This window comes from Schistocerca gregaria, chromosome 8 (genome assembly GCF_023897955.1).
Source record: "Schistocerca gregaria isolate iqSchGreg1 chromosome 8, iqSchGreg1.2, whole genome shotgun sequence".
NCBI lineage: Eukaryota > Metazoa > Arthropoda > Insecta > Orthoptera > Acrididae > Schistocerca > Schistocerca gregaria.
The window spans coordinates 493,087,415-493,109,431 of record NC_064927.1 but is presented as its reverse complement, the minus strand read 5'-3'; the positions used below and the strand labels follow the sequence as shown (position 1 = coordinate 493,109,431).

The following is a 22,017-nucleotide window of genomic DNA, read 5'->3' as shown; positions in this document are numbered from 1 at the left end:
ACACTAGATCGCGTGTTTCCCCCTATCTCCCTCCCCCCTCTCCCTCCCCCCTATCTCCCTCCCCCTCTCCCTCCCCCCTCTCACCCTCCACCCTCTCTCTCACCCTCTCCTCCCCCTCTCACCCTCCACCTCTCTCTCCCCTCTCCTCCCCCTCTCACCCTCTCCCTCCCCCTCTCACCCTCTCCCTCCCCCCTCTCCCCTCCTCTCCCCCCTCTACCCCCCTCTCCCCTCCCCCCTGCCCCTCTCCCTTTTCTGCTCCCCCTCGTCCTGCTCCTCCCTCTCCTCCCTCTCCCCTCTCCCTCTCCTCCTCCCCCCTCTCCCTCTCCTCCTCCTCCCCCCTCTCCCTCTCCCCTCCTCTCCCTCTCCCCTCCTCCTCTCCCCTCCTCCTCCTCCTCCCTCTCCTCCTCCCTCTCCTCCTCCCTCTCCTCATCACCCTCTCCCCTTCCATTACCCTCTCCATCCCCCCCCCCACTTGCAACCCTCCCGCCACATATTTTAGAATCTAATAATCATGGAGAAAATGTTAATAGGGAAATGAATAGAAGATAGAGGTATGGGGAATATTGACCCAATAGTAAAAATGAGGGAGGGGGGGGGGAGAGAGAGAGAGAGAGAGAGAGAGAGAGAGAGAGAGAGAGAGAGAGAGAGAGAGAGAGACTTGCTATGCTCTGCAATAAACTTCAGATAGCAACAGCAAAACATACAGTTCAATAACCTCAATAGGAGGTGATGTACTAGGAAAAGGCTTGGGGACAGTGGAAGTTGCCAGCTACATTATATGTTACTGAGACAGAGTGAACTTGTAAATTAAACCTTGTACCGAGGGTGCATCTTCACTCACACACTCGTGTAATTTTTGCCTTAAAACCATGTAACTGGTTTTCTTCTCACTGGTTTTGTTCAGTTCATGTTTAAAGATTTCATTATTTCATATTTTCTTTATGCAATCATTTGGCCACAGCGGCTATGCTCCGCAGTTCATTCAGAACCTTGATTTTTATCCACATTTTGGCCTGTGTCTCTAGCTATTTGACCTGCAGTGAGGATTTCTCATACTTTGAACTCTGCCCCCTCGGATGTCAAAGGGCTGCCACCTGTTGACAGAGCTGCAAAGTTCACACAGCTCAGCACAGCCTCCTCGATTGTCAAACACTGATCTCTTGACTGTCTTAACGTTTGCCAATTGAGCTGCCGGTTTTACAACAGGACAAGTGTGCCCGGCTGCCTGTTGTTAAGTTTTTCTTAGGCATTTTCGGAACATATTGTCTCGACATGTATCTGCATGAGTGAGTCAGTGTTTTATGAATGATAGTGGAAAATGTTATCGCACAATTTAGGCTTTAACATCCAGTTTTTGTTGTTAGTGATTTTTCTTTTATGGGCTTTAGGCGACGGTCAGAGGCGTATGCCCAATGCTTTGTCTCTGAGTGCTACGGACATTGTCAGTTTGTGCAAAGCTTCAGAAAGCGATATCTAAGTTAAATTCGGCAAACTGGTCACTTTAGTTATTTATTTATTTTTCTTTTACAATGATTACTGACTTTTATCTGTTAAATAAATTAATTTCCTACATTGGCTGTTATTTTATATCCATTTTAATTTTATTTTGTACATTACAGCATTCTGGTTTTGTAGCAATTTTCAAGCAAAATTTTTAGCCAATTAAACACACATTTTGGGATACAGTCACATAATTATGTATGTGATATTTGGTTTGTTCGGCTAAAGAATTGTAGTTGTGATACCTGGCAGTACAAACCTGTCCGTGTAGGTTCCATTCTTGACTTGTTTGTCAGTCTGATGCTCTTCACACTAGTAAATGGCTTGACTGCATATTACTGTTCATACTGAACCAAATATAGCGGCTCTTGAGCTCAACTGTCCACACACTGAGCATAAAATTGTATAACTACAGCCCAGAACATATGTATTTAATGGGTTTAACACAAATGCAGGAAACTAATTTCATTCAATAAGTGTATTCTGGCTGTGGACTCTGTTGCAAATAAAACATTTTTTTTTTTTTTTTTTTTTTTGTAGGTTCACTGAATTCTTTGTAGATGAACTTACATCAGAGAGTGATTTGAAAGAAATGATGCATTGTTACATTGGACAACTTGGACTCGGAGCAAGAAAAATAAAGGATTTAGTGCAGTTCTACTGCAAACTGAAAAATGTTGACAGTTATAGTCTTTGTGATGGGACTGGAAATAAACCACACTACAGGTGAGAAACAGATAAATTGGCCCACCTTTAGATTGCTGTTTTGATTCCTGTGATTGGAAGAAATGGCTATGAAAGTTCACAGTATGTCAGACACAATTATTTATTTCTACTTTAAATTGTATGTTTTTGAATAACATTTAGATAATTTTTCACTACTTGAAAAATTGTGGATGTGTGACACTTTAAAATGTTTTTGAAGTTACACCTAAAACTTTTTTACAAATAGCAGATAATATTTGGAATTCACTGATAAATGTGTATATAGCACTTGTGATGAATAACTTGGGGTGAAACTGTCCAGTGTTGGTATTTATTCTGAATGTGTGTGAAAATTAGGGCAAGAGACAATATCCGCAAATATCAGAATAAAATAATTAGAATTGCCTTAGTAAAAGTAGTCACTGTCATGTGTTAAGAGTACTATGGGCTATTTTTATTCAATACCTGTGTCATGATCGTCACCACCAACAACACGCCTTCTGTTATATAATTGTCTTCCTCTTTCCTTATCTTGTAAGATCGAGCAAAGGATATTCTTAATCTGTTTCCCATCCTTTTACTTAGCTACATGTCCTGTGGCAGTCCATTGTCTCAATTACACGTCCAATCCATCTTCTTTGCACTTACGTTACAGACTCAATTACATCTTCTGCTCAGCCTGCACCCAGGGTAGATTAATTTATTTGTTTTTCTGTTATTCTTAAGAATTCCCAATAAGCATGTCTCCTTTGCTAGTTTTCCAAAAGTATGGCAGTCTATTATTACTCTTCTTTTAATTTATTTTGCTATCTTTTCGGTCGTCAATGACAGCCTCAAATGCAGAAACTATTCTGTTGGTTCTGTGATTTCATTGTTAATTTGTACAACTTTTTTTCAGTGCATTGATTATACCTTATTTTAGACTTAACTGGAGTGATTTTTGAGGTCTACTTTCAGACTCGCTCTGTTATGTTTTTGTAACAATATAATGAAAGGATAGTTGCTTACAGAGGAGATGCTGAGTTGCAGAAAGGCACACCAAAAAGACTGTTACACAATTAGCTTTCAGCCAAGAAGGCTCTTGTCAAAAATAGACAACACACACGTACACACACACACTCACGCAAACGCAACTCACACACACATGACCACAGTATCTGGCAGCTGGAGCCAGATTGCAAGCAGCAGGGCATTGTGGGAGATGCAACCAGATGGGGGTACAGAGGAGGCTGGAGTGGAGAGGGGGAGGGGTAACAAGGTACGGGTGGGGGATGGCAAAATGCTGCTGGGAGGGTGCAGGGACAAGGTGGAGAGAGGGTAAGGCAGCTAGGTGCGGTCGCAAAGTATGTTTTTTCCTACCTGTGTTCTTCCACAAGAGATAGGAAATACTGTAATGTAAAAAGGTGTTTACGTTTTACAATACATAAACAAAAAAGGCTTACACTGTACACAAACAAGAAAGAAAATAGCTAAATAGTTTTTTTAGTAAAATTTGATTCATCAGTGAAAAGATTAGATCTGTTAAACAAGAGAAATAAAACAATGAAAAATCCAGGGTGGAAAAATGACAATATATGAAAAGGATATTTGTTCTGCATGCCAACTAGCTCTGCAGATGACGAAGAAATTGAAGAAATGTATGAGGAAATAAAAGAAATTATCCAGATAGTGAAGGGATACGAAAATTTAGTAGTCATGGATGATTGGAATTCGGTAGTGGGAAAAGGGAAAGAAGGAAACGTAGTAGGTGAATATGGATTGGGGCTAAGAAATGAAAGAGGTAGAATGTTGCACAGAGCACAACTTAATCATAGCTAACACTTGGTTCAAGAATCACAAAAGAAGGTTGTATGCATGGAAGAAGCCTGGAGATACTGACAGGTTTCAGATAGATTATATAATGGCAAGACAGAGGTTTAGGAACCAGGTTTTAAATTGTAAGACATTTCCAGGGGCAGATGTGGACTCTGGCCACAATCTATTGGTTATGAACTGTAGATTGAAACTGAAGAAACTGCAAAAAGGTGCGAATTTAAGGAGATGGGACATGGATGAACTGACTAAACCAGAGGTTGCACAGAGTTTCAGGGAGAGCATAAGAGAACAATTGACAGGAATGGGGGAAAGAAATACGGTATAAGAAGAATGGGTAGCTTTGAGAGATGAAGTAGTGAAGACAGCAGAGGACCTACTAGGTAAAAAGACAAGGGCTAGTAGAAATCCTTGGGTAACAGAACAAATATTGAATTTGATTGATGAAAGGAGAAAGCACAAAAATGCAGTAAATGAAGCAGGAAAAAGGAATACAAACGTCTCAAAAATGACATCGACAGGAAGTGCAAAATGGCTAAGCAGGGATGGCTAGAGGACAAATGTAAGGATGTAGAGGCTTATCTCACTAGGGGTTAGATAGATACTGCCTACAGGAAAAGTAGAGAGACCTTTGGAGAAAAGACAGCTACTTCTACGAATATCAAAAGCTCAGATGGAAACCCAGTTCTAAGCAAAGAAGGGAAAGCAGAAAGGTGAAGGGAGTATATAGAGGGTCTATACAAGGGCAACGTACTTGACGACAATATTATGGAAATGGAAGAGGATGTAGATGAAATGGGAGATACGATACTGCGTGAAGAGTTTGACAGAGCACTGAAAGACCTGAGTCGAAAAAGGGCCCAGGAGTAGACAACATTCCATTAGAACTACTGCCGACCTTGGGAGAGCCAGTCCTAACAACCATCTGGTGAGCAAGATGTACGAGACAGGCAAAATACCCTCAGACTTCAAGAAGAATATAATAATTCCAATCCCAAAAAAGGCAGGTGTTGACAGATGTGAAAATTACTGAATTACTGAACAATCAGTTTAATAAGTCACAGATGCAAAATACTAACGCGTATTCTCTACAGACGAATGGAAAATCTGGTAGAAGCCGGCCTCGGGGAAGATCAGTTTGGATTCCGTAGAAATATTGGAGCACGTGAGGCAATACTGACCCTACGACTTATCTTAGAAGCTAGAGTAAGGAAAGGCAAACCTACATTTCTAGCATTTGTAGAGTTAGAGAAAGCTTTTGACAATGTTGACTGGAATACTCTCTTTCAAATCCTGAAGGTGGCAGGGCTAAAATAGAGGGAGCGAAAGGCTATTTACAATTTGTACAGAAATCAGATGGCAGTTATAAGAGTCGAGGGGCATGAAAGGGAAACAGTGGTTGAGAAGGGAGTGAGACAGGGTTGCAGCCTATCCCCGATGTTATTCAGTCTGTATATTGAGCAAGCAGTAAAGGAAACAATAGAAAAATTCGGATTAGGTATTAAAATCCATGGAGAGGAAGTAAAAACTTTGAGGTTCGCCAATGACATTGTAATTCTGTAGAGACAGCAAAGGACTTGGAAGAGCAGTTGAACGGAATGGACATTGTCTTGAAAGGAGGATATAAGATGAACATCAACAAAAGCAAAACAAGGATAATGGAATGTAGTCAAATTAAGTAGGGCGATGCTGAGGAATTAGATTAGGAAATGAGACACTTAAAGTAGTAAATGAGTTTTGCTGTTTGGGGAGCAAAATAACTGATGATGGTCGAAGTAGAGAGGATATGAAATGTAGACTGGCAATGGCAAGGAAAGCATTTCTGAAGAAGAGAAATTTGTTAACATCGAATATAGATTTAAGTGTCAGCAAGTCGTTTCTAAAAGTATTTGTATGGAGCGTAGCCATGTATGGAAGTGAAAGATGGATGATAACTAGTTTGGACAAGAAGAGAATAGAAGCTTTCGAAATGTGGTGCTACAGAAGAATGCTGAAGATTAGATGGGTAGATCGCATAACTAATGAGGAGGTATTGAATAGGATTGACTAGAAGAAGGGATCGGTTGGTAGGACATGTTCTGAAGCAACAAGGGATCACCAATTTAGTATTGGAGGTCAGCATGGAGGGTAAAAATCGTAGAGGGAAACCAAGAGATGAATACACTAAACAGATTCAGAAGGATGTAGTTTGCAGTAGGTACTGGGAGACGAAGAAGCTTGCAGTGGATAGGGTAGCATGGAGAGCTGCATCAAACCAGTCTCATGACTGAAGACCACAACAACAACATCATTTGTTCTGTACCTTATAGCAGAGATGTTGAGCCAGAGATAGGCACAAGAAAAGACTGTCAAATAAGTAAGCTTGTGGCCAAAAAGCCTTCATTGAAATTAGACAAAACACACACACATACACGCAAACGAAAACGCAACTCACACACACACACACACACACACACACACACACACACACACACACACACACACACACACACACAGCCAGACTCGCAAGAGAAATAGAGAAATAGTTTTTGATGCTGCCTTGGCACTTGGAAATAAAACAATATACAACGGATAAAGTAGAAAGATGCTATATACAGCCATCTAAATATTTTGTGACGAGGTTTTAAATAGGAGTCCATATTTCCGTGAGTAAATAAATGTGGATGTTTTGATTTGTTTGGATGATATGTTTCCTATTCTTTCAGCTCTCACAAGTATGAAGAACTTACTATACAACCTTAGTCAGACACATCCACCAAGAATTTAGCATTGGTTCTCAATAAATTCTGTTGTCATTGGTAATTGTTACAATCTGTTACAGTACTTTGATTCTTTTTCTTTCCTTCTTCATAAAAGGGTTGGTTTGTCATAATTTCAATTTCACTGTTCATTTGGCAAAGTGCATAGAAAACATCTCTCCCAACATGTGCAGTATTGATGCTGACATGTCAACAAAAACATCCACTCGGGACATGTGAGATGGGGTACACACACAAAATGCTAGGGGTGCTGCAGTAGACCCACTTGCCACAAGTAATCAATTGAGACAAGGAAGTTACTCATGTGAAAGAGGCCTTAGTAGTATAAACACCTGATCAGTAGCCAAAGTTCTTATCACAAAACCAGCCCCACAGAGGGCTCACAACTCTGTGGTGAGTTTGTGCTTGGTTACCATGGGGCCCCAGCTGTTTGTAGCACCTTTTGCGTTCCATGCCGCCTGTCTACGCTCCTGCTGTTGTGGCACGTATCATGATAAGTGGGCCTTTCATTAGATCTGGTGAAGTGTCCTACTCTGTTATTCGCAAGTTACTGGCTAGTCAAAAGTGCTGCATTTTACCACCTGGCATTTACAATTTTGTTCTTGCCACACCTTGCTCCACAAAGGGCAGGAGCAGGTAGACTTGTGACCTCAAATTCAGCACCACGGTTGTAAAATCATTCAGTGTCACTACAGCATCCCCGTCTCCTTCTCATCCTGCTGTGTAAGAAGCCACCAAATCTTCGCCTCAAGTGGTGAAATCACCTGATACACAACCAGGTCAGAAAGGACAGAAGGAATACTCCCGTGAAAACTTCTATATTCTTCCAGCCACCAAACATTTGAGTCTTCAAATTGGCAACCACAAAGGCTCCAAGATATCAAACAAAGAGAAACGGTCTTCTCCTTCACTGAATCTGAGATACTCTACAATGTGTCGCTGCATTATAGCTTCACCTGGCTGACCTCCATTTTACCAGTGTGCACTGCCAACTGTTTTTATGCACTGGAGTCCACAGGCCAATCAAGTGAGAATGTGGTTGCCTCTGTAGATGTAATGAGTCTTCGAAGGCTGGCACTCAGCAGCCATCAAGGTGACAACCCTTCATTCCACCCCCCCCCCCCCTCCTCCTCTTTCTCTCTCACGACTCTCCTCCGATGGAATGTTCATTCATGGCATTAGATCCAACAATTACGGGTGCTCTTGGAATCACAGCGTCCAGTTGTTTTTTGCCTCCAGGAAACAAAATTGCATTGTCACGACTGCTTTGACCTCTCACATTTCTGTCCAGTCTGCTTTGACTTTCCCCCCGAGGACAGCATTCCATCTCATTAAGGTGTCATGCTGCTTATCTGCGATGATGCACATAGTCAAACCATGTTACTGAACACTGGGCTGCAAGCTGTTGCAGTCTGCATTTTTATTTCTGCTCTTTATAACGTCTATATATCCTTCTGTCATTCAGTGTCATCTTGGGAGACTTCCTCCAATTTAATGGTCAACTCCCTCACGCCCTTTTGCTGCTCGGTGACTTTAACACACATTGTCCCCTCTGGGACTCTTGCAGAACCTGTCTGATTGTGCGCTTTTGGCTGACCTTTTAATCAACTCAATCTCATCTGACTTAACATTAGAGCCCCCACATCCTTTTCATACTCAACGCACACCTATTTCCACTTGGATCCCTCGTTCTGCACTGCCCAGCTCTCCTGTCATCTCAAGTGGTCCGTCCTCTCTGACACATACTCGTGTGATCGCCGAACAACATTTGCCCAGTTGTGATGACTGTGTAGAACGCCTTACAAGCCTTATCCTTGTTGCTGCAGAACATTCCATTCCTCACACATTATCTTTACTGTGCTGTGTCCCAGCCCCTAGTGAGCTACAACACAATTTGTGTGTGGAGACGTGCTCTCCACATTTTTAACCGTCAGCATATGATGCAAACTGTTTTTGTTATAAATATTTGCGTGTGCAGTGTCATTGCAGTCTATAGCAACCTAGCTGGATTTCATTTACTAGTCCTTCTAACAGTTCATGCCACTCCCTCTTCCATCGTGTGAGCCAGTCTGAAGCGGCTCTTTGGGACCGAGGTCCATTCCCCAATTTCTGGCCCGACTGTGGCAGTTGATGTCTCTCTGGACCTCCTGGAGTTCATTTTCAGCTACTGCTCTGGCAACTTAACTTCATGTTACTTGCCACTTCTTTGGTGGATGTCAACCCTTCACCACCTTGGCTTCATGCGATGGCTCGTGTTCACCATAGACTTCATTCGCTTCCTAAGGAAGCTACTGCAGATGCGATCTGTCACTGTAAGTTTCTCGTCTTTCACACGGAACTTAGTAATAGTACCTTTGCGTATATGATGGCTCTTGGACTGACTGTGACGTCGGATGTGCCTTCACCGTTGGCACCGACAATTTTTGGTATTGGCTTCCAGCACACTGCTCAATATTTACTGCAGATCTCTTCACCCTATTATCAGGCAACGCAATACAGCTGCTGACACAGGCTTTTCAATTGTCATATTCTCTGATTCTCTCAGTGCCCTTTAGAGCCTCTGTGTGCTGTACACAATCCATTCTTTAGTGCAACAGGTCGAAGAAAACCTCAACATGCTCACTCCTGAGGGAGATGATGTGATGTTCGTGTGGGTTCCCGGTCTCGTTGGTCTGATGGGAAACGAACCCGCTAATCCTGCTGCCAGGGCTGCATTCCTCCTACCTTGGCCAGCAAGTTCTTCCATTCCTTTCTATTATCTCCGTGTTGCTGTCTGTCAGGAGGTGGTGTCACTTTGGTGTCACCACTGGTCTTCCATTCGTGGGAACATGCTCCGGGGGATTAAACCTCTCCCAGAGGCTCGGCTGACCCCCTCTCGGCCCTCTCGCCATGAGGAGATCATTTTAGCTAGGTCACATTTTGGGCACTGTCATTTTAGCCATCATCATTTGTTAAGTGGTGATCCCACATGACCTTGTGCTCATTGTCATCTACCTTTGACAGTGTGCCATTTCCTGACGAAATGCCCCTTTTTTTTTAACCACTTACATTCCAATGTATATTTGCCTTCTGAGTTATTGGACATTTTAGCAAACGACCCGTCAACCACGTTTTACCTTTTATCTGTCATAGCAGTATAGCAGTGGACATTATTTAATCTTTAGTTCAGGACCCCAGTGTGCCTACAGTGTATTTGTGGGCCTTTCTCCAAAAGGAAGTCCTTGTTCTTAGCTCTCTTTCCTCCCACTGACGGCGTGTAATGTGTAGTCATTTTTAATTCCTTTTTTTGTATTACTGTTTTGAGGTTTTGACATGGGCGCTTATGACCTAGTTGGTTTTGCACTCTAAAACAAAACAAAACAAAACAAAACAAAACAAAACAAAACAAGTCGCCAAACCAAACTAGATGGAAAGATTTGTAACTGTCCCATGTTGCTGTGAAGTGTAAAAGGAGATAATGATTAGTGTGTCACTGCCCAGACAAGGCAGTAGTTATTTTTTCTTACCTTTATTATTATATTCTGTTATTTGTAAAAATAATATATTAATCCTAAATCTTGGAAACATGTTATTTGTAAAAATAGTATCCTAATCTTAAATCTTGCAAACATATAAAGCAAATGATAATGTTATATATTTGAGAAAATAAGTAGCATGGAGGAACAAAGATGCTCCGGGAAAGATGTAAATTTGCTAAAGTATAAAATAATGTCCATCCTTAGACCCAAGGTGAGCATGTTTATGTTATGACAGAAGGATATAGTGGCTGCATGTTTCCTGAATGATCCACTGGATTTGCACTGTGTAACATTGGATTTTCCATCTGAGCGTATATCTGCATGAGAACAGTTGGTCAATATTATGGGAGTGTATTCTGTAAGAGTGACTAAGCATAGAGGAACAGCTGAGTTCATAGAACGAGATTTTCACTCTGCAGCGGAGTGCGTGCTGGTAGATTAAAACTGTGCTGGATCGAGACTCGAACTCAGGATCTTTGCCTTTCGTGGGTAAGTGCTCTATAATCTGAGCTACCCATACATTACTCACACCCCGTCCTCACAGCTTTACTTCCGCCAGTACCTCGTCTCCTACTTTCCAAACTTCACAGAAGCTCTCCTGCGAACCTTGCAGAACTAGCACTCCTGGTAGAAAGGATATTGCGGAGACATGGCTTAGCCACAGCCTGGGGGATGTTTCCAGAATGAGATTTTCATTCTGCAGTGCAGTGCGCACTGATATAAAACTTCCTGGCAGATTAAAACTGTGTGCCGGACCGAGACTCGAACTCAGGACTGAGTTCGAGTCTTGGTCCGACACACAGTTTTAATCTGCCATTAAGTTTCAGCCGAGTTCATGTGCGCAATTATAGTCGTCCACATTTTTAGCCATAGATGTTTCACAGGAGCTACATTTTTTAAAAAGCAATATCAGTGTGAAGTGAAAATATGATTTGCTAATATAATTTAAAAACAAGATGTCTTTGGGGACATGAGTGTGAGCCATGCCCAGAACAGATATTCCCACCGGATTAATGGCAGTTGGCCTGGCACACCAGCCAAACTGTGTGTGGCTTTTAGTCAGTTTTTCACACTTGTATAGATGTCTAGCAGGATGGTAGTCCACAAGGCTTGTTCCTCATCTCTCTCACACACAAATAACTCAGATAGAGCTACACACAACAAAATTTGCACAGTTTGCAGACACACATTGCACAAAAATTTCTCGCTATGGAGTAGTTGTTGATGTTTGGGGTGAGAGGAATGGCACCCAGGCCGGAGTAAAAAGAAAAACTAATTGCCAAATTGTAGGTAGATGATTTCCCATCCTTAGTGGAGCGTACCACAGATGAAACAGAGAAAAATGAAGAAGGTTGTGTAGTGAACATCATGAAAACACTAAACCTTGTAACTGTTTCTGGTAAATCCAAGACATTAACTCATAGTCACTACCAAACTGCAAAGCATCTTTCAAAAACTGAGAGTCATGTCACTATTGCAAAATGCTTTTTGCAGCTCAGGTATTGAAAAGCATAAAAGAATGAGCCATTCGAAGGTAAGTGGCTTAGAGGGGTCCAGTAAATATCCTCATTGGTCTGTGGAGCAGTGGTGGAAATGACTTTCAGGAAATGTGTTGTCACACTGTAAAAGTGTTACTTATAAGGGGTGAGGTGAACCTAGCATGTGCCTGCAAATGCTATTTATCTGAGAGTCTTGTGGTTACAGTGGAACTGGTTGAAAGTGATGTAATGGCCTGAGGGTGTTTTCACTAATTTCAGTAAAAACCATCAGCTTTGACTGAGAAGAAAACAAATGAAAGTGTGTATGAAAACAGTTTATAGACGACAAAGCACATGTTACACTATGCCAAATACTTGAATGTGGATATTTTTGGTACCTGCTTGTTAACACTATCCTTACAAAGGAAGAATTGTTGCATCATCATTCAAAGAAAAAGCCTGTTCAGTGCCTCAGTCTTACTCGTATTAAACGTTTTTGGGGTGTGGTAGTGTGTCTGTTGCATATCTGATAAAAAGAACTAATGAAGCTTCAGAAAAACCGGAAACAAATCTCATCTTCACAGTATCAAAGACTTCTGAGAATATTAAATGCCATAATAGTAAGTGATAGGAGTTCTACATGCCATTAATCATATGACTGATATCTTTTGAGGGAAAAGTAGAATGTTTGGTGACTAGGAGTTGTACCAGTTTGTGTTGCTAGTGTAAAATGTTTCACTTAGAAATGAAAGGTAAGTTTTTTTTAATTGTTTGACTCTGTTTCCCTCTTCTTTCAGATTGATCTCCTGAAGACCATATAACACACAACATTATTTCCATTACAATAATTATCACTAGATTCCTCTTTGTTGCTTGTTGTATTTGTAATGGTCAACATAGTTGTTTATGATAAATCTATTGTGGTGGTATGTAAAACACACATACTGTTTCAGAAATGGCTTAATACATAGAAATTATTCCACCAGCCATTTTCATTTCTCCATGATGATTCTTTCACTCTGAAATGGAGCCTGCAATGTTTTTAAACTATTTTGCAGATGAGAAGTACCCAGAATGAATCTTCAGTCTCCAGTGAAGTGTGCACTGATTTGAAACTTCCTGGCAGATTAAAACTGCATGCCAGGCTTTAACTTGAACCTGATACATTTTTTTTTTTTTTCGCGCAAGTGCTCCTTGCCCAAACTATCCATCTAGGACTCATGATCTGCCTAGATAGCTTCACTTCCTCATGAAAGTCAAAGTTCCTAGGTTTGAGTCATGGTAAGACACACAGTTTTAATCTGCCACGAAGTTTCACATCGGACCACACTCCACTGCAGAGTGATAACTCCATTCTTTAAACATCCACCAACTGTGGCTAAGCCTTGTCTGCGCAGTATCCTTTCTTCCGAGAGTGCTCGTCCTGCAAGTTTTGCAGGAGAGATTGTGTGAAATTTGGAAGGTAGGAGATGAGGTACTGGCAGAGGTAGAGCTGTGAGTTGTACTGGGACAGCTTATTCAGTAGAGCAGTTGCCTGTGAAAGGCAGAGTTTGCAGGATTGGAGTCCCTCTCTGGCACACAGTTTTAATCTTCCGGGAAGTTTTATTTTCATATTGATTTTGCTATTTTCTCAAATGATAGTGTCCCAACTTGTTACCTGTTGCAGTTTGCGGACATTGTGCCGAGCTCTGACTGTTGCTGCAAAAAACCTGTGTGGGTCGGTGCCACGTTCTCTGTATGAAGCCTTTTGTATGAGCTTTTTAACACAGCTGGACTATAATTCTCATCCAGTTGTAGAGGGAGCTATAAGAGAGTAAGTAATAACACTATTATAAAAACTTAAAGTGATCACTAAAAACTAGATCATTTCTTCAGTGTACTATTCACTTAAGTATAATTTTTTTTTATGGTTATCACTTTGGTATCTCAATCCAAGACCACATTGCTCATAAATGGAGTACATAACCACTTGCATGTACGGAGAATACAGTTATGTTCAATTTTTCAGATGTATTTAACATTGGCCTTATAGCTTTTCGTTGGTGATAGCAATGTGAGTACTTTTAAGATAACATTGATGCAAAGGTTGACATTATGTAAAAAGCACAACAATCTATGATTACAGGTATTGTTTTTTTGACCAACAGGTTTCATTTGTAGTGATCATATTGAGATTGATCTGCATTCTTGAAGTTAATGGAAAGGCAAGGACTTCAGGGACACAGATTAATCTGAAGATGGTAATTACAACTGAAACTGGTCAGTGAATAAAACATACATACTTGCTATCAAAGAGAGTTGGGGTTGTCAGATTTTATTTTTTCTTCTCGATGGCTCTTGACAAAGCCGTTTGCTGTGTGCAGAATTTAATCGTGGAATAACTTTAGAATAATGATAAGTAAAGATACTAACTGTGTGGCTTATTTAAAAAAAGTGTATTTTTGGATGGACATGTTACGGTTACCAACAGCCACTATATGATTTGTTATTTGTCTTGATACATTTCAGGTGGTACTCATTTTTATGCAGGAGGGATTTTATAAAATATTTCTAGCGTGAAAATGGGCAATGTATGTTTATGTCAATGACAATGAATAAATAAGTGCTTGCTGTTAATAAGTGCAAAATGCCCCACCAAAAGTATATATTGGCTATGAGGTGTGATTCACTTAAAAACTTCAAAGATATGTCCTTTTCTCCACTTGCTTTTTTTTCCACAACTAAATTTTACACATTTTTATTTCCTTTAATTTGCAATTGTACTCTTTCTATTTCTCACGAGTAAATGAAGCAACTCACCACATACGCTGCTGGGTGGGTCAAGGGGGGGGGGGGGGGGGGGGGAGGCAGTGTGGGTAGTTGCAATGCCCTCAAGGACAAGGCCATTTTATTGTCAAGCGGTGTGACAGCTAGTTCATCATTGTAGGAGTATTTGATACTAAAGGCAGACCAAATGAAACTCGTCACAGCAAAGGGTGAGCAAACAGTTGTATCAGTTCATTACGTAGCCCCCTCTGCGGCAGCACATCTGCATATTCTCACGTGCAAATGATTGTAAAGTTGCCAAATGTCATCCTATAATATATTGTCCCAAACATCTTGCTCCATTTATTGCAGTTTGTCAACGGTTCTTGCAGCTCTGGAGATTTGCTTAAGTTCCAATTTCGTCATGTCCCGTACTTGTTCATTTGGTGAGAAATATAGTGATCTCGTTGGCCGGGGCAGTTATTGTACACCACTAAGAGCACCTCGCTTCGCACTAGCAGTATGTGGACATGCACTGTAGTGCTGAAAAAGCACATTACCTTCATGTTGAAAAAAAAGAAAGACTAACACAAGGATAACAACCTGATGTGTATTTTATTGGGCAGTACCCTACATTACCCCGCAGAAACACCAAATGTGACAGCAAGTTGCAGCTAGACTGTGGTGAGGTGTTGTATTGGATGAATTGGGGGATAATAAAAATAAGGCAGGAGGGGGAACAGTGGCCAGTGACTGCAAAGGAAAGGCAACAGTTACACAGGATGAGACTCTGGCACCGGCAGACTAGCCCTGGAGTGTGAGAGCTGCGTGGAGCACAAAGGTGTGGGAAGCTGAGGTCAGTAGGACTGCAGGATCAAAGGGTGGAGTGCAAGAACAGTGCTCATTATAGTAGTTTGGAGAACACGATTTGGGTTGTGAGGTGGCAACGACTGTGAAACAGCCACTGAAGTTTAACCTGCTGTTCTCTTGGGCATATTCAGCCATTGAGTGAGGAAAGTTGCTCGTGGACGGCTCGTCGGTCGTCGTGACCACGTAAAAGGTCGTGTACGAGCTGCAGCAGAGCTGATACAGTATACAGTGTTATTGCTTGCAGTAGTGGCTCTGCCTGTGATTGGATATACCTGTGAAGGAACTGGAATAGGATGCGTAGCACTGGAATAGGATTCGTAGCACTGGACAGGTTTTGCACCTGAGTCTTCCACAGGCATGTGATGCGAATGGCAAGTCATTGGCCATAGGTATAGTACAAGGATGGACCAGAATATTCTGTACTTTGGGTGGACAGTGGAGTACCACATGGGGTGTGACACGAAGCATTGGGGGTAAGATGTTCCTCATTTCTGGATGCGTATGTAGGTTGTCGAAGCCTTGGTGAAGTATGTCACTGAGTTGTTTGCTGCACCTCTTTCCCAGCCAGTGGACTCATTCCCTCCAACTGAGTCTTTCCCTTCTTCCTCCTTATCCCCTCATTTTTCCATCCAGCAAAATCCCTCACAACAGTCTAGTTGTGGACATGTGAATGTTTGTGTATGTATTTTATACTAGTTTGCTGTGAAGGAGGACATTGTCCGAAAGTGTAGCAAATTATTCAGTCTTGTTTATGTGTCTGTCTACCATTGTGTGGTTGGTTATTACCATTACTTTCTCCGTTATTTATCATTTTTTCTGTTGTCTTTGATGTTTAGATTTTACATCACATGCAGCACATTATTTGGAGTACTCCAGAATTTCAATCTGTGCTTTTTCTTCCATTTATTTCCTAGTTATTCCACAGATAATATGTGTGTGTGTGTGTGTGTGTGTGTGTGTGTGTGTGTGTGTGTGTGTGTGTGTTTTGTTCGAAACCTTGTTTTCTGATGACTTTTATATTATAGGCATTGTTTATTTTCTTCTTTTGGGAGTTTTCTATATTTGCAGTACTTAAGACTTTGATTTCATATTCATTCAAATTATGTTGGAATTTGCAGTGCTGTGCTGTCAGGTAAAAAAGACACTGGAAATGAATTAAACAGACAGTTGCCAGTACCTGGGAAAGAGAACTTGTATGTTTGTGTTGAAGGATTTTGGATCCGAAAAGGAACTCTGGATCCATTTATTCCACAGAAGGTAATAAATATTTGTAATACTCAATTTGTACTTTGTAATGTAACTGAACTATGGAAAATCCAGGATGGAATGTAACACTATTATGAAAAGGAAAGTTGCTGGCTCGTGTGTGTGTGTGTGTGTGTGTGTGTGTGTGTGTGTGTGTGTGTGTGTGTGTGTGTGTGTGTTGTCTATTTTTGATGAGCACCTTGTCGGCCAGAACCTTATATTGTGACAGTCTTTGTGTTGTGCCTATCTGCAACTCAGCATCTACACTATATAATGAGGGTAACTTTTGTTTTCATTGCTTTATTATAATGTAATTGGCTAGATAAATTGGCGGTGCCAGGAGAACACAAATATAAAAGGTATTATGCATGCAGGCTTTCAGAGCCAGTGGCTCCTTTCTGGCAGAAGGGTTGAAGGGGAAGGATGAGGGGTGAAGGAAAAGGACTGGAGAGGCACAGTGAAAGGGGCACAGTGCAGAAAAGTCACCCAGAACCCATGCCTGAGGAGACTTACTTCTAATTCCATCCAGTAAGTCTCTCCCAACCCAGTGTTGTGGGCAACTTTTCCGAACTCTGCCCATTTTCCTAAGCCTCACCAGTGCGTTTCACTCACCCATCTTCTTTCCCCTTCAAATCTTCTGCGAGCCACTAGCTCCGAAAGCTTGCATACGTGATACCTTTTATATTTGTGTTCTCCTGCCACTTGGTGAGCAGACTTTTTAGATATCCAATTACATTATATTTTCAATTTGTACTTTGTAATTGCATATAAGTGCAGTTGTAGATACTTAACAACCAATGACTGATAAGTGTACACGGTCAGAATGGTATCAGGAGCTCAGGTGGGTATCCGGGAGGCTATTCTTACACATAAAATGAGAAATGCTAGGAATCAGAGAAAAATAGATTTATCCCAAAGAATTACCACTAAGGGGTGCAATATTCACGGAAACTGGCTATGGGTGTAGAGTGAACCGCGCATGGTCCAGACTAGAAAGAGCATTTCACTGTGAGTGAGGAGGACTGGTGATCACATCCAGAGGGTAAGGAATCTGACAGCAAGAGAGGAGCCGCTGTTGCGAGCGCTACCTCACCGAAACCTCGTCTACCTCAGATGGTGACACCCGGTCTTCCCATTGGCGGGTTTATGGAGAAAGTTGACTTCTTTCAGTCAGCAATACTGCGGTGGTGTCCGTAGCTCAGCATAATAGTGTGTGGGAGCCAGCCACAAGTACTGCGGAGTGGTGTAGGTAACTGCTCACGTCAATGGCTGAGGGTAAATTTACAAGATGGACGTAGAATACAATACAAATTTATACCATACATAAGCACAATTTATGTTTTTATTGGTGTCTGTATTTATGAGCAGAAAGATATTAAGAAGTAGAAAGTTGGATGTCCTGCAAGTCACGAGTATACTGGAAACGTATGAATTTGAGGGAAACATTGTTTTCTCATTCATGTTGTGGCACGTTATCTGTATCATCTAAAGAAAAGTGATGATTCTGTTATGTTGTTGTTGTCTTCAGTCCTGAGACTGGTTTGATGCAGCTCTCCATGCTACTCTATCCTGTGCAAGCTGCTTCATCTCCCAGTACCTACTGCGACCTACATCCTTCTGAATCTGCTTAGTGTACTCATCTCTCGGTCTCCCTCTACAATTTTTACCCTCCACGCTGCCCTCCAATGCTAAATTTGTGATCCCTTGATGCCTCAAAACATGTCCTATCAACCGATCCCTTCTTCTAGTCAAGTTGTGCCACAAACTTCTCTTCTCTCCAATCCTATTCAATACCTCCTCATTAGTTATGTGATCTACCCATCTAATCTTCAGCATTCTTCTGTAGCACCACATTTCAAAAGCTTCTATTCTCTTCTTGTCCAAACTAGTTATCGTCCATGTTTCACTTCCATGCATGGCTACACTCCAAACAAATACTTTCAGAAACGACTTCCTGATACATAAATCTATATTCGATGTTAACAAATTTCTCTTCTTCAGAAACGCTTTCCTTGCCATTGCCAGTCTACATTTTATATCCTCTCTACTTCGACCATCATCAGTTATTTTACTTCCTAAATAGCAAAACTCCTTCACTACTTTAAGTGTCTCATTTCCTAATCTAATTCCCTCAGCATCACCCGATTTAATTTGACTACATTCCATTATCCTAGTTTTGCTTTTGTTGATGTTCATCTTGTATCCTCTTTTCAAGACACTGTCCATTCCGTTCAACTGCTCTTCCAAATCCTTTGCCGTCTCTGACAGAATTACAATGTCATCGGCGAACCTCAAAGTTTTTACTTCTTCTCCATGAATTTTAATACCTACTCCAAATTTTTCTTTTGTTTCCTTTACTGCTTGCTCAATATACAGATTGAATAACATCGGGGAGAGGCTACAACCCTGTCTCACTCCTTTCCCAACCACTGCTTCCCTTTCATGCCCCTCGACTTTAATAACTGCCATCTGGTTTCTGTACAAATTGTAAATAGCCTTTCGCTCCCTGTATTTTACCCCTGCCACCTTTAGAGTTTGAAAGAGAGTATTCCAGTGAACATTGTCAAAAGCTTTCTCTAAGTCTACAAATGCTAGAAACGTAGGTTTGCCTTTTCTTAATCTTTCTTCTAAGATAAGTCGTAAGGTCAGTATTGCCTCACGTGTTCCAACATTTCGACGGAATCCAAACTGATCCTCCCCGAGGTCTGCATCTACCAGTTTTTCCATTCGTCTGTAGAGAATACGCGTTAGTATTTTGCAGCCGTGGCTTATTAAACTGATAGTTCGGTAATTTTCACATCTGTCAGCACCTGCTTTCTTTGGGATTGGAATTATTATATTCTTCTTGAAGTCTGAGGGTATTTCGCCTGTCTCATACATCTTGCTCACTAGCTGGTAGAGTTTTGTCATGACTGGTTCTCCCAAGGCCGTCAGTAGTTCTAATGGAATGTTGTCTACTCCGGGGGCCTTGTTTCGACTCAGGTCTTTCAGTGCTCTGTCAAACTCTTCACGCAGTATCGTATCTCCCATTTCGTCTTCATCTACATCTTCTTCCATTTCCATAATATTGTCCTCAAGTACATCGCCCTTGTATAAACCTTCTATATACTCCTTCCACCTTTCTGCCTTCCCTTCTTTGCTTAGAACTGGGCTGCCATCTGAGCTCTTGATATTCATACACATGGTTCTCTTCTCTCCGAAGGTCTCTTTAATTTTCCTGTAGGCTGTATCTATCTTACCCCTAGTGAGATAAGCTTCTACATCCTTACATTTGTCCTCTAGCCATCCCTGTTTAGCCATTTTGCACTTCCTGTCAATCTCATTTTTGAGACGTTTGTATTCCTTTTTGCCTGCTTCATTTACTGCATTTTTATATTTTCTCCTTTCATCAATTAAATTCAATATTTCTTCTGTTACCCAAGGATTTCTAGCAGCCCTCGTCTTTGTACCTACTTTATCCTCTGCTGCCTTCACTACTTCATCCCTCAGAGCTACCCATTCTTCTTCTACTGTATTTCTTTCCCCTATTCCTGTCAATTGTTCCCTTATGCTCTCCCTGAAACTCTGTGCAACCTCTGGTTCTTTCAGTTTATCCAGGTCCCATCTCCTTAATTTCCCACATTTTTGCAGTTTCTTCAGTTCTGTTATAGTTAAGTAAAAAAAGTTATACTCACAGTTGTAATAATGTACAGAAAGTTCAGGTTGAGAATTAAGAATTATTTAGGAATAAAGCAGACAACTCACTGAAAGGCAGAAGCGCTGTGTAATCGATAGGTACACAAACAAAAGGTACAGAGCTTTGCTAGCTTTTGAAATGGACTTAGTTTTTCAAGCTTGTAGGGAAAACATGCTCGCAAAAACACACACACACTCACACACTCCACACACACACACACTCACACACTCACACACACTCACACACTCACACACCCACACACTCACACACTCACACACCCACTCACACACTCACACACTCATACTCATATGCAAATGCCTGTCTCCCTACATTTTATTCATTTGACTGCCAGCTCTTTTCTGGCCCACCATGATTGTACTGGGGTGAGGTGTGGGGTGGGATAAGATGAGGTGAGGTGAGTGATGGAGAGAGGCTGAGAGGGAGTTGGGGGAAGCGTCTAGCAGCTCGTGGGAGCCGTCTGTGCGCTGGCTAGGAGTGCAGGTAGAGGAGGCAGGTGGCTGACAGTTGGGCTTGCAATTTCACGGTCTAGGACATGAGATGGCAGCACACAACTAGGCTAGATAATGTGGGACCCCAAAGTGCTTGGAGGTACTGGGCAGGGGATGATGTGGACACACACACACACACACACACACACACACACACACACACACACACACACAAACAAACAAATTGGGTTTTCCCCCTGTGGTCCGGGGGTTAGAATAGGCCCGAGGTATTCCTGCCTGTCGTAAGAGGCAACTAACAGTCTCTCACACCTTTCAGCCTATATGTGATGGTCCCATGTTGGGTTTGACCTCAATTTTAGAGTGAGCCAATTTGGGAAGGGTGCCTTTACACATTGCATCGTGTCCTTCGTGCATTGAGATCTTTAGCCCACTTTCTCGTCGTGGCATTGCAGTCCCACTTGTCCTCCATCTCTTGAGTGAGGATACTTTTCTGGGTGCGATTTCCTCCACCCACTATGTAGTGTCGTTTTCTACACTGACGATGACCGTGGAAATAGTTACACCTCATATCCAGCCTGGTAGCCAGTCCGTTGTGGTGGGGCCGCCATTTACCCTGTTGGATGTAGTCCCCTGACTTCACAGGGATTGCTGTGCTGATGTCTGTGCCATTAACTCCCGACATATGCCGAGGAGTAGATGCCAGTCACGCTGGGGCATCGGGACTCCCGGCAGTGGCCATCTTGCCAGGTGGCCTTTGTGCGGCTGGGCGGCACCCGTGGGGAGGGCACCTGGTCGGAGTGGGTGGCATCAGGGTGGGTGACGCTCCGTGAAGCGTACCACGTCATCACTCGCCGGTGATCAAACACCAGGAATCTCTAAGCATTCCGAGTCTCAGTACAATGCGAGGAAGTATGACCCTAAATCGTTCCCCTCCGTGGCCACAGACCGTGGGAGGAACGGGGGGACTCCTTTGTCTTGATGAAGCGTCAGTTTATTATAGAGCATTTCGAGGACAAGTTTGGGGAGGTAGCATTTAGAGGACAAGTTTGGTGAGGTGGAGAGCTTGTCCAAAATGCGGGTGAGTCTTGATAAAAACAGCATCCTCTGTCCAGTCAAGCGCATTACTCAATTGTGACAAGCTGGAGGATGTTTTCATTACCATCACGCCTCATAAGAGCTTAAATATGGTCCAGGGTATTATATTCCACAGGGACCTTCCTCTGCAGTCTGACGAGAAGC

At 42.0% G+C, this 22,017-nt stretch overlaps 1 protein-coding gene across 2 annotated transcripts in view; it reads left to right on the top strand.

Moving 5' to 3' along the window:
* Nucleotides 1-22,017, top strand: part of LOC126284458 (midasin) — a 481,989-nt gene that overhangs the window by 87,973 nt on the left and 371,999 nt on the right. Inside the window, exons 16-18 of one of the 2 annotated variants that reach the window (XM_049983379.1) lie at nt 2,041-2,226; nt 13,439-13,585; nt 16,506-16,644. In XM_049983379.1, the coding sequence (XP_049839336.1) occupies nt 2,041-2,226; nt 13,439-13,585; nt 16,506-16,644 (472 nt within the window). The remainder of the gene's footprint in view (nt 1-2,040; nt 2,227-13,438; nt 13,586-16,505; nt 16,645-22,017) is intronic. The other variant, XM_049983380.1, reaches the window with a different exon arrangement.